This window comes from Meles meles, chromosome 5 (assembly GCF_922984935.1).
Source record: "Meles meles chromosome 5, mMelMel3.1 paternal haplotype, whole genome shotgun sequence".
Classification (NCBI taxonomy): domain Eukaryota; kingdom Metazoa; phylum Chordata; class Mammalia; order Carnivora; family Mustelidae; genus Meles; species Meles meles.
The window spans coordinates 98,909,589-98,923,307 of NC_060070.1; the positions used below are offsets into that span (position 1 = coordinate 98,909,589).

Consider the following 13,719-nt stretch of genomic DNA (forward strand, 5'->3'; position numbering starts at 1 on the left):
TTTACTTTTTTTCTTTTTTTAATTATTAAGTAGGCTCCACACCCAATGTGGGGCTTGAACTCACAACCCCAAGATCAAGAGTCACATGGTCTACTGGCTGAACCAGCCAGGTGCCCCACCTTTTCAATACATTTTAAACCAGTATTTCCTTATTAGTATTTGGAAAGGATGTGCTGGACCCTAAGCCCAACCCTTTAGATAGAAAGAATTCAGGGGGAGATTCCATAGGCATTTGCTCTAGGCTATGTTTTAGAAAATAGATTTAGTGTTTTAATTTAAATCAGTTTAGACAGATCAATTAAAGCAGTTCTGAAGGACAGCTAGAGCAATATGGAAACAGTTTTGTAACACTTCTCTAGCATACAACAAAGCTACTGAAGTATAAACCATATTTACTTAGATTACAGGAAGTAAAATAGCTCTTATTCCTTAGGTAGTTGTCTTTTCTGAATCCTCTATTAATTTATATTCCAAGTAAGGACTGAAGCTTTGAAGATTGTCTCCATTTTTTTTTAATATTTTATTTATTTATTTGTCAGAGAGAGAGAGTGAGAGAGTGAGCAAGCACAAGCAGGGAGAGGGGCAGGCAGAGAGAGAGGGAGAAGCAGGCTCCCTGCTGAGCGGGGAGCCCCATGTGGGAGTCAATCCCAGAACTCTGGGATCAGGACCTGAGCTGAAGGCAGACGCTTAACCAACTGAGCCACTCAGGTGTCCCTCCTTTTTTTTTTTTTTTTTCAATAAAAGATTTTTAGCTATTTGACACAGAGAGCACATGCACAAAAGCTTGGGGAGCAGCAGGCAGAGGGAGAAGGAAAAGCAGCCCCCCATGGAGCAAGGAGTCTGATGCAGGGCTCCATGTGAGCTTAATGACTGGCTTAATCCCAGGACCCCAGCATCAGGACCCGAGGTATAAGCAAATGCTTAACTGACTGAGCTACCCAGCCATGCCTGGAGATTTTCAAGATAAACTTACTTATAAGGCCTTAACCACAAGCAAAATATGCAGTTAATGAGATGCCACAAGGTGTGACGAGAAGTTTGTGAAATTTCAGTTATACAGAAGTTTCCTGATAGATTCTCATCACTCATGGCAAATAGTTTATAAGCATAAACACTGAGTTAAAGCTGGATTGTTCCTAATGTCTTATTGGCAAAACCACACAGGGAAAAAGAAGAGAGGATTACAATTTATTCTCTTTCAAATAGCAATTTCTTCTTTTCCATCTTCCATTATTACCTCTGTCATTTCTGTCTCCATTTCTTCATTTTTAACCTTATTGGTAGAGAATAGAGTTTGACCTATGATAATATATTTTCCCTTAAAAAGTTGAAGTCTATAATCAGTGGAATTTATTCAGGTCAAGCCCATTAGTCAAGAAGAGATCAGAATGCCACCTTATATTTTAATTATTTTATTTTACTTTAATTTTATTCATTCATTCACTCATTTATTCATTCATTCATTTATGCATTTATCTTAAGGAGTCTCCCTGCCTAGCATGGTGCCCAATGCAGGGAGCTTGAACTCACAACCCTGAGATCATAACCTGAGCTGAGATCCAGAGTCTGATGCTTAACAGGCTGAGCCACCTGGGTGACCCTGGAATGCCACCTTATAAAAGACAAAAACAGTATAAGTCAGCAGGTACAGTGTACACACAGTCATACTCTCTTCCTAAAAAGGGTGGTTCTGCTCTGAGCCATCCCTCCACTTGCTGTAATCTGAACATACCCTAACACTTAGGGGGAAAGTCAGATGTAGAATTTCATCTTTTGGATCAAGCCATAGTTACTGTCTTCCTGAGCTCAGCCAATTTGAAAAGATGGCTTATGTTGCAGAAAGATGCTCTCGAGAATGTTAATTGGGGGATCTAGCAGAATAGGAGTTTTTAAAACCATGAAAAGAATTAAGACCATAACAATTAAATAGAAGTTGCATTTTCTCTGACATCAGGTGCCATAAACTATAGCAGTCTGGATTTTCTCAATGGGTAATTGTGTTGCTCACAGTGAGTTGTTCCTCAGTGTGAAACTGTAACAGAAAAATGAAATCAATGAGCTGGAATCTAGTTAGAGGGGGAGAGAGAGAGAGATAGAGAAAATAGTTCAAGGTAAACATAGCTTATAAGCCTGGCTTGTTGTGATCCAAACCTCAAAAGCATTTTTTGTTTTTCGTTTTTTGTTTTTTTGGTATTTTTAGCTTAGATTTACTGATTTGGTGAGCCTTTCTCTAAGAATTGCTCTTGGGTCAGATCTCTCTGTCAGGATACTGCAAGTGGATATGTTTTTAATCTCCCCTAAATTTCACACCTTTGATTTTGGGCCACCACCAATGCTTTTTTTTTTTTTTTCCCACATTAAGATATTTTAAAATGTTGGTTCCATTATCCAATGCAGGAATTTTCCTCTCTATTTTAATGCTAGCACTTAAATCTAGGATGCCTTCAATATTATTGTCAGTTAACATGGCAGGCAGAGTGGGATGAATGGGAGAGTCTTGGGGCACTCATCCGGAAACACCCTTCAAGGCTGACAAGTGCCCTAGGTCTACACTTTGGGTATCATTGCCAAACCAGCTGTGAGTCTCACTAAGTTGGCCTTCATCTATTCACTTGTCCTCTCAACTTATCACATGGTATTTGCGGAGATTTTTGTCAGATGCTTTGTAAAAAGCCTATAGTAACATGCATTTTTAGTCCTTTAATAATACTTTGTTAAAAAAAAATACTATTACTGGGGTGTTTAGCTGCCTTAATCAGTGGAACATACAACTATGGATCCTGAGGTTATAAGTTGAAGCCCCATGTTGGTGTAGAGATTACTTAAAAATTAAAAAAAATCTTTTAAAAAATGCAGTTACTTTATTGGGCTCCTTACTGAACCCTTCCGTGGTCTCCTAAAATATTAACATTTCAGAATTGTAAGGACCCATTATATGAACAAATGGTAATTAAATCCATTCAATGGAATACTTAACCAGCAATAAAAAATGATCTATTGATAAGCACCACAACATGGATGAATCTCAAAATTATTATGCCAAGTTATAACAGTCTACGGACGCTATTATTCAGTTTATATGACAGTTGGGAAAAAGTAATAATTACACGATAGAAATTAGAGCACTGATTCCCAGGAGCTAGGAGAGAAGGGGTTGATGGGCAAGGAACATGAGAAAATGTTTTGGGTAACTGTAGTGGTAACACAACGGCATGGGTTTGTCAAAATTCAACCGTCTGTATTCCCTAAAAGGATAAATCTTACCCTATGTAAAGCAACATTCAATGCTCCTGATTTTAAAGATGTTCCATTAGGGGCGCCTGGGTGGCACAGTCAGTTAAGCATTCCACTCTTGGTTTCGGCTCGGGGTTGTAATGACAGGATCCTGATCTCAGGGTTGTGAGTTCCAGCCCAGCTCCAAGCTGAGCTCATCAGAGTCTGCTGGAGATTCTTTCTCTCCCTCTCCCTTCTCCTCTGTTCCTCCCTACTCTCTTTCTGTCTCTAAAATAAATAAATCTTTTTTTTTTAATGTCCCATTGTAAGAAACTTGTTAAGGGATGAATTAAATGTAATTTAATAAACTAGAGTTCCCAAAATCTGTCTCCTTCCACCCCCCCCCTTTGATTATTAAGGAAGATTGCTCTGTTCTATTTCACACCTTCTCTCCCATCTTCCTAGGTTTTTTAAAGATTACCTAGCAACTCCAGTCTCTCAAAAACACATGCCTATTTTCTTTATCCTGAAATAAGAGTTTCCTATAGTTAAAAAAAAAAAAGTCTCAACTCCATTCATTATATCATTGCCAGTTTTAACATTAAACTGTTTGAAAAGAAGGCCAAGTGTCTTAATTATCATTTAATCTTTCTTCTGCTACCATAGCACCATCTCCCCTCCCCTCCCTGCCCTTCTCTGCAGCATTCCTCTTTCCCATTCTTGGAACCTAACTTTATACTGACTCTTACTACCCTGGGCTTCAGAGACTCCCAAATGAAGCCTGGGAAACGTTAGCCTTTTGGTAAGTCAGTCATTCCAGACACTGAGGTACCCCTCCCCCTATCACCACTCTCCCCTGAGGCTCCTACATCAGGAGGTCACCAGTAGCCAAGTGCTGGCAGCTGATAGTGTCAAGAGTACAGGTGGATGATATTAGTGTCCCATCTCAGCCCTGTTTGTTTTTGTTGTTGCTGTTCATTTGTGATTTGTTTTTATTTTAACAACTCCATATTTTTTTAAAGAGTTTGTGATTTTATTTATTTATTTGCTTATTTATTTTAAAGATTTTATTTATTTATTTGACAGAGAGACACAGTGAGAGAGGGAACAGGAGCAGTGGGAGTGGGAGAGGAAGAAGCAGACTTCCCGCCAAGCAGGGAGACTGGGGCTCGATCCCAGAACACTGGGATTATTACCTGAGCTGAAGGCAGACATTTAATGACTGAGCCACCCAGGCACCCCTGTATTTCTTTTTAAGATGAGGCTATAACTTTAGGTTACCGATTTATAGTAAGAGTTCAAATCACAGAATTTGAGAGACACATATAGCATCTTATTCACCATTCTATTAAGATCTAGCATACTTGGATTATCAGCGGGCTATGAGGCCACAAATATGGCTCCCAGTGCTTTTTACCCCTTTGTGACTGAGATCTAACCCTCCCCCTGTCTTTGTCCTCCTGTAGTCCTTCCAGACTCTGGTTTTACAGTTTGGTGGTGGGGGGAGGAGATGTTACTCCTTTCTCCCAAAAATTCTATTTAAGTTCTTATATCACTTTGGCAAGTTTCTATCCTTTGGCAGGAGCACATCTTTTTCAATGTCTTAATCAAGGAACCAGGAAACAAACTCCCCCCCCCCCCAGTATCATCCAAGGAGCTTTAATTGGTCAGTGGACTTTAGTTTGGCTGAGAAAAAAAGGGAGGCCAAACGAAGGTGCCTAAGTAGGAATAACCAGGTTTGGGGATAGAGAAGAGAGGAACCTGAGATCAGCCTTTCAAAAATAAAGACCTAGAACACATGATTGCAAAGGGGGGAGTAAGGAGGCCTGAGGAATGCAAATATGATGGGAAATCTGATACAGCATTTATCTTGGCTGCCACCTTCAACAGTTTTGAAAATGTGGCATGATGAGGACACCTGGAGCATAATGCTAGCTATCTCTTTCACTTGTCTTGTTTCTGAGGATACACTTTTAGATGAATTTGAATTTAGAAGAACTTCTAAATTTTGCCTACCTACTTCAAACTGTTCATGGCTACTATTTATCCCAGGTAATACTTGCCTGTGAAATACCCTCTCCTGTTAATCTGATGAAAATACGTGCACATGTCAAGTATAACATCAATATTAAATCTGTGCTGAAAATATATTTCTAAAGGCAAACTTGATCTCTGTTATCAAAGATTTAGAAATCATAAACAGATGACCTCAGTTTATTTTCTAATAAAATAAATAAGCCAACCTTAATATTTCTCTTTTTTCTTTTATTTTTTTTCCCTGTGGACTCTACATTATTCCTTTTCACTTTTTTGTCTGTCACTATGAATGAGATATACACCTATTGTCAGCACCATTCTGACACAATATTAAATTGCTTTAATTGTTGGATTAATAAACCTCACTGAAAACTGCTAGAACAGAAGCTATCTTTTGTACTTATTATCATCCTACGTAGTATGCCATGTATGTTTTTTATAAGCAGGTAGTGTTAAATGAAGGAAACTAACAATTTACGTGATGTTTCCCATGTTGAAAGATAACATTTCAAACAATGACCTTTCTTTTTTTTTAAGTTGTGTTTATTTTTATTGAAGTACAATGTTATATTAAGTTTCAGGCATACAATATAAACAGTTACTTTCATGGTGTTGAAGATTCCACAATCCATTTTAGACTTCTCTGTTGAGCTCAGTGGTCTTCCAGTTTTCATAAACTTCTTTCCATGTCCTGGCTTTAAAGAAGAGCATTAGCACCTGTGGGTTGAAGGTTAGGGTTGGAAAGAACTTGCAGATGTCCTAGTCAGACTATTGTCATCTTACCAAGCTAAATAACTTCTTCTAGATCACAAAGTGCCTATAGCCAGAGCCCGTGTGAAGACTTGGCATGGCGGGTTCTCAGAGCAGGTCACAGATGAGAGTGTATCTTACTAATGATATTGCATCATGTAGAAGCAAGCAGGACCATCAGCCAAGAAAGGAGACCAGCTTAAGTATCTTTCATTATGGGGGCACTACTTCTTCACATGGAGAATTAAAGCATTTCTATAGACCTACCCACTTTGTACTTGATTTTTAAAAACCTCAGTCTTAAAGAGTAAGAAGTATTCTCATTTTCCAGGCCCACAAGTCTGCCTACAGAACCAACTTTGAAAAACAAAGCTAAAACTGCCAACAGAATGTGATTTCTAAAAAAATAAAATAAAATAAAACACACCCACATCCTGAGAACATAAGCACAGAGGCAATGCAGAATATCAGATTTCTCAGGGAAATTACTTAACTCTGCACATTATTTTCATATGGTTATATGGAAATAATCATACCTAATTTTTAGCATTGTTTCCAGTATTGTAGAAGGTGATACAGAATGAAGCACATAGAGCAGGGCCTGGCATATGTTCCGAATTCAACTATTGGCTTATTAACTTTAATATTTAACCTAGTGAAACTGAATTCTGTATACTCTGCCATAGATAAAGAGGGCAGTCCCCACCAAGAGGACATGGCACTATTGAGGACAATAAAATTCATCCCGTGGTACAAGGAGCTCAAAACAGGAATTAAGCATGAGCAGAGAGGCGGATTGTAAACAGAGCCAAGTATTTTCACACTAATGAATGGGTTCACTCAGTTGTTTTTGTGGAAGCCACCACGATTAATTCTTCCACCACTCCAATCAATTCCATTTGTTGTCCAAATTCCCTGATAGATCTTAAAGCATATGGGTTCCCTTCTAGTTATCTCACTGAGAAACTGAGCTGAGATCAGTTTTCCAGCTCAGCAATGCAAGATACTGTAACAAAGATATGCAGATGCTTGAACTATGATAATGTCTTATACTACAAATTTTGGTGTGCATAGTTGTCTAAGCACTAACGGTTCTTATTTTCTAAATAATCGAAGACTGAAGACTTTTCTTTTTAATGTATGTTGATTATGAGCCAGGCACAGATTATGACATTTGTAAAATGTTCAGTTGAATTGTGCTGGCAACCTGTGCAATATAGTGTGAGACATGCAGAAAATTTTACTCTTACCATGAGTATCCCATAGCCAATAATACCTACCATTTATTGAACACTTACTATAGGTCTGGCAACATCCTGAGCCCTTTTTATGGACTAATAGAAGCAATTTCATGTGATAGATCCTATTATTATCACCATTCAGGCATATCCACAGGCTGCCTTGGACTGTAAATCCTTCATTTGCATTGTTTTAAAATCCCCTTATTTTTGCTCCTAAAGATTACTTAACTTATGAGGGATAGCAAGCAAGTTAACATATTTTGGAGGATGATACTGTTAATGTCATAACAATGATACTAGGACTTGTGAGCAGTTACTAGCTCTATTTATTGATGTATAATATATATTATGTTGTATATAACATATGCATAATATATGCCAAACATGTATTTTCATATTATTACAAGATATTAATTATGGGGAGCAGCCAGGCAGAGTCTCTCTTCAGAAACAGTTGACCAAATGAACAAGCTAGGGGTTCTGTTCACAAGAGTGAATCTACAATTACGTATTTGTTCAGCTAGAAATGGTCATGACTGGAAGGGTTACGTGTGCTGCAGTTGCCAACAACACTCTCTACATCTTCTCACTATTTATGATTATTAGTTAATTAGTTAGCCACTAAAACCCAAACATACAGTGGCTTACAGAAGATAGAATTTTGTTTTTCTCTCACTGAGGACACTGAAGTTGAGTTTCTTCAGTCGTGTTCTAACTGCACCACCAAGGTGATTATCTTCATCTGCAGAGCTGCATAACTGTTTTGAGAGAAAAATAAAGAGCACTCAATTTCCTTGTAGGCAGGTGGGAATCACATACAACTCTTCCCTTCATGTCCTAGGTTGGTCCTGTGTCCAAACATAACTGCAAGGAAAGCTTAAAAATGTCGTCTCCAGCTAGACGACTGTGTACCCAGATAAAACCTTGTTACTATGGAGGAGAGAAGAATGAAGTCAGAGGAACAGCTAGCCATCAAGCATACTCAGCCAATCTTTAGTTCTTCTTGTGTGAACTATACTCATACAAATATAAACACCATTCTTAACAATGAGATGATTCCCACATACAGAAAGTTGTAATTTTGCCTTTTTTTTTTAATTTTGGCTTTCTTAATGAGATAGAGAATCAGAGCCAAATCCTGTGTTAAATATTTAGGTTTGCTGATCACTAGTGTTTTTCCAGTCTATCAATGACAAATCTACATGCATCCTAAATTTGTTATGGCTAAAAAAGATACATTGACTTGTGTTCTATCTTTCCTACTGCTTGACACCCCTTAGGAACACAATAAATGCCTGTTTTATTGAATGTTCTGGATCAGATGTTTGTTCTGTATCATACTGCAAGTTGTTCATTTCTTTTTCCCTACTACTTCTCATTTCCAGTTTGATCACTCATGGCTTTGGGACTCCAGCAATATGTGCAGCCCTAAGCACTTTCCAAACAGTCCTCAGTGAAATGCTGAACTACTTGGAAAAACACACTACCCACAAAAATGGCGGAGCAGCGGATTCTGGCCAAGGACATGCCAACTCGGAGAAAGCCCCCCTGCGGAAAACTTCAGAGGCTGCCGTGAAAGAGGGCAAAACAGAAAAGACAGACTAGCTACATCAAACAGAATCTATTTCTAGAGAGTCTTGCTGCTGATATTTTTTCTAATATATATATCATTGAGGGTGATTAATCTTCAGTGGACCAAATCTTTACCCTCCCCCAACCTCCGTAAAAAAACAAAAATGGAAATGAAAAATGAAACAAAAAGGACAAACCCCCCCAAAAAAAGAAAAAAAAAAGGAAAACAGCAGTGTAACTGTGTGATGAAATTGTCACTTTTTAATTTTATGTTATGATAAACTCCTTTTGTGCACGTAATTTATTGTTCCAGATGATATACATCACAGTTTTTAAGAACTTCTGGACTCTGGAGAGACAGCACATGCTTTTTCACATCTAACTGATGCACTTTCTGATCCAACCATGTAGTTAGGGATTAGAAAGCAGGACCAACTGGAATCTACCACCAGTGCTTACCGCTTCAGTCTTGCTTCACTTAATTCCCTGGGAACAGAAGAGTGCCTCCTCCCATTAAATAGACCGGTCTGGCAATCAATCCATTAATAAATGCTTTGGGAACTGAAAAGGGCAGTCACGAATCTTTGTCTTGTGGATTGACAGAAATCCTGAAATTTTGGTCACCCCTACCCTACTTAACTACCAGTGCCTTGGTGGTATTTAAAAATTCCAGAAAAATCTGCCCTCTTTATGTATGACGATTCCCAACCCACCCTAGGACCTCCCTCCACCCATAACTAAGAAGAGACAGCATAATATGGAAGAGCTAAGAGATGAACTCTTCTATTCATTTTCTTCAAATCCCCAACCTCACAGTTCAAGGAAATAGACTTGCACTTAGTGGCTTGGGGCAGGATTGATACAGGAAAAGGTAGCTTTGCCACTCTTGGGCTCCTGAAGGAAAGCAGTGCTATTTTGCTGCCTGGAAAAGCACAGGAATAGGAACAGTGATGTTTCCAGGGATCCTTGCCCCTCAGACACAGGAGACAAGTCCTGGGGACTGGTGGAGGTGCCTTGAAGCGCTGGTGGCCAATGATTGTCTGGTTACGATAAGAGCCATTCTTTTTCTACCTTCATCTTCTACATGCCTGATGGCTGTGTTCTAAACCTTTAGAGGCACAGAAACATCCGGGTCTGTGTTCAACAAAGAAAACAAAACCAGGATGATCAGAGAAGACTTTTGCTTTTAAGATCCTTCCTTTTTTTAATAGCTTGTTCTTATATCTTCATTGTCCTTTAGTTGAGACACTGAAAATAAGAGCTTCCTGGCTGCAAAAGCCAGGTGCTAATTGAATGAAAGTTTGGTCCATTTAAACTTGAATGTGTCAAGAAACCTGACTGGTATCACATTGTACTGACCTTTCTATGGTTAACAATTTTCAGACTTCTAGGCAAATAAAGATATAGGTCATCGTCTATGAAAAAAATTATTTTAATAATATATGGACTCCTGATACACGTTTAGCATGAAAATATGTCCTCTTACTAACACATTTCAATTACTTTCAAAAAGTGTCTGCCATATTATAAGCCCACGGGGAATATTAGTATTATTTTTAATTGAGGAAACTGCTCGAGATTTTTCATGGGGAAAGCACACAACATATTTTTACCTAACAGTAATTCTTAAAATTATTTGATCTTTATCTTCAATCTTGTACAGAAAAGAACCATAATCAATGAAACTCTAAATTTTCTAAACTAAATTCAGTTAAGAGAAGACACTACTAAGGAATTCTATGATAAAGGTGTTTTATAGTTATACCATAGAAGAGCTTAAAATAAATGTAAAAGTAATGAATTGTGATTTCATGTGTTTATCTAGTTCCATTTTTTTAATTTTGCCATTGTTCATGGATTAAAGTTTTTGAAATAAAATAGAATAAAGCAGGGATTCTGCTGCAGTTCCAAATTTCATCACAAAGTAAACAATTCCATTTTACATGAAATTTCCCATATTGTAAAATATACACATGAAACAAAAATGAAGACTATTTCAGTTTGATAACTAATAGGAAGGCTCTATACAGATAATATGGGCTACTAATATTTCCTTAATGAATTTTCCATATTCACTTTCTTTTATTCCTTTTATTATTACCAATTACATATGTATTTAGTATGGCATTTTGATATGCGTATCTGCTAGATATTTAATGTAGTTATATACCATGTCAAATGTTCACCAATAATCAGATAAAAAATTAGATCTGACTTATAGTACCACCTTCTCCACTCATAGTTGTGACGCTGGGGTTCTTAACACCTCAATGGGGTGTTATTATCTAATAGCCTTGGAAACAAAAGCATAACTATAAATAACTACAGTGCATATTATTTACCAGGATTCTGGGTGTCTTAAGAGCCTTAAATGGACAGCACCCATTGTTTAACTTAACCAGCCATTAGGCCATAAATGAATTGATGGACTGGTCATGTTTAGAGTCATTTATTATCATATTCTAATAGCATTGTTAACATACCAACTTTTGCCTTGTATATAATAGGTACTCAACACTTTTTAAATAAATGAGTAAATGAATGTGTGTGTGTTCTTTGTCCAAGATGGGCCAAAGGACCTATTACTTTTTTTCCTCCCCAAAACTCAGTGTTTCAATCTGGATTGCTTCTTCCATAGTAATTTATAAATAGCTCTTTTTATTTCAATAAGGTAGCATTTTCACTATGTCATATAAGTTTCAAGTAGATATACTCAGTATAGGACAGTAAAGAAAACTATGTAGATATCCGAACTTTAACAAAAGTGAAGTTATAATCAGTATCATAATTTATAGTAAAGGAGGGTTACCTGAGGAGAGACTGATTTCTAGATATTAAAAATTGTTTGTCCAAACTAAATATTAGAGACAATAGCTAACATTCACATAGCATTAACTATGCCCCTGTTTGCTCTTAGCTGATGGGATACATTAACTCTGGTTCTGACAGTAATTATGAGAGTAGGTATCTATTAGTGTCCTCACTTAACAGACGAGGAATTGGGTATACAGAGAGGTTCCAATAAAAATCTATTTGATTTTCAGTGTTAAAGAAATAATAGAGCAATGGAAAATTTTTCAGATTAACTATTAGTTGCCTGGAAAATCTGTCCGAATTTCATACTCACCCACAATTAATAAATGTACAATTTTTATATTTAAACTTGTGAAAGATTAGGCCAAATTCCTATGAAAATAAATGTCTAAGGCTGTTTCAATAACCAGTTTATAAATGCCACCTCCATGGCTATTTTATTAGAGTTACCATTTGACTTAAGTTTAGTGGTTCTAGAAAAGTAAATGAAACGGAATTGCACTATATTTTTCTCCTCTGGAAAGATCAGAGCACTTGGTAAGATTCCTAGTATATTATCCTACTCCCCTCTTTTCAGATGCTTTAAAAATAGGGATAATTCTTCATGGCTTTGCAGTTTCTTTTTCTTTTCCCTTCTTTGAGGGTATATTCTCTTTAATGTCTGGGACAGAACATGACCCTTTAGCACACCGACGAGAATCCTGATCCTATGGTGACAGTGATAAGAATTTGACCTTCTGTCACCTGGTGCTTTTAAGGTAAATGTATGAGTAAATTGTCCTTGTTAATGATAAGTAAAATAATATTATTCCATTTCCCTGTATGTTTTTCCTTTTATGTCTCTTTGGGTCATTTTAGAGACTCCTTTACAGAAGGAGCATACAGTGTCCAAGTCACTATGCACAAGGTGGCCTGGCCTTGTGACTAAGAGCACAGACTCTGAAGCTAAATAACCCAGCTCAAACCATGGCTTTTTCCACTTACTACAGCATGACCTTGGGCAAAGTGCTGAGTGTCTCTGTACGCCCACTTCCCCATCTGTAAAGTGAGGACGCTGATAGATACCTACTTCCATAATTCCAGAACCAAAGAGTTGATGTATCCCATCGGCTAAGAGCAAACATGGGCATAGCTAGTGCTATGTGACTCTTAGCTATGGCTCTAATACTTAGTTTGGACAAACCATTTTTAATCTAGAAATCAGTTTCACCTCAGTTTACTGGACGCTTTCTATACGCCAGGCTCTGTCCTAGAGGCTGTAAATACAGAGTAGAATAGAACATTGTTTTGAGAGCTTATCACAGTCTCCTGTGAAGACCCCAGCCCTTAGAACATGGCAAGTGTTATAGTGAAAATATGCAGCAGTTGCCCCAACACAAACCAGAGCACTGTCCAGGAACCTGGAGAGGAGGGGTGGGGATTATGTTCGGGGACAGGGAAAGATGATTAGGAAAAGAGACATTATGGTTCTGGGTGAATTGAAAATAGTTGGAGCAGGATGCTATTTTGAAAGCTAACAGATGCACCTTGTATTTCTGGTTATTCCTACCTTCCTGCCCCATCTTTGAGCAGCTAACATTTTGCCTGTACTGCCTCAAGGCAGGAAGGTGACCCAAAGGAACGTAGGTAAGAAAAGAGTTGAACTTTTGTAAAAGTTTACAGTTTTAAAATCTTGGGCCCTAGGGAGGAATGGAGGTTTTAAAAGCATCTCAGTTAGGAGATTTTTCTTACACACACACACACACACACACACACACAGAGCCCAGAAAATAGTCCCTGTTTTGGAAAAAGAAGAAGACAAAAAAGTAGGGAAGCTCAGCTGTGATCGATCTCTCAGAGAGTGGGCCATGTCTGGGAGTGAGGTTGGGGCAGAAGGAAATATGTCCCCATCCCAGAGGAAAGGCCAGGGAGGAAGAACTTTGAGCAGAGTGCAGAAACAGCAGAGCTGTCTATGTGGTAGGGTGTGTGTGTGTGTGTGTGTGTGTGTGTGTGTGTAGGCAGATAGGTCTCAGCCCCACGGGCTTTCTCCCAAAGAGTTTCTCTTCAACATGGCTCAGAGGTCCCAGGACGGTGTGGGTGGAAGCAGGCACAT

General features: G+C 38.0%; 1 protein-coding gene across 1 annotated transcript in view; it reads left to right on the forward strand.

Annotated features, from left to right (window-relative positions):
- TFAP2D (transcription factor AP-2 delta) overlaps positions 1 to 8,846 on the forward strand; it is a 53,814-nt gene extending 44,968 nt beyond the window's left edge. Inside the window, exon 8 of the mRNA XM_046006771.1 lies at positions 8,627 to 8,846. Coding sequence (XP_045862727.1) covers positions 8,627 to 8,846 — 220 coding nt within the window. The remainder of the gene's footprint in view (positions 1 to 8,626) is intronic.
- The last annotated feature ends 4,873 nt before the right edge of the window (positions 8,847 to 13,719 follow it).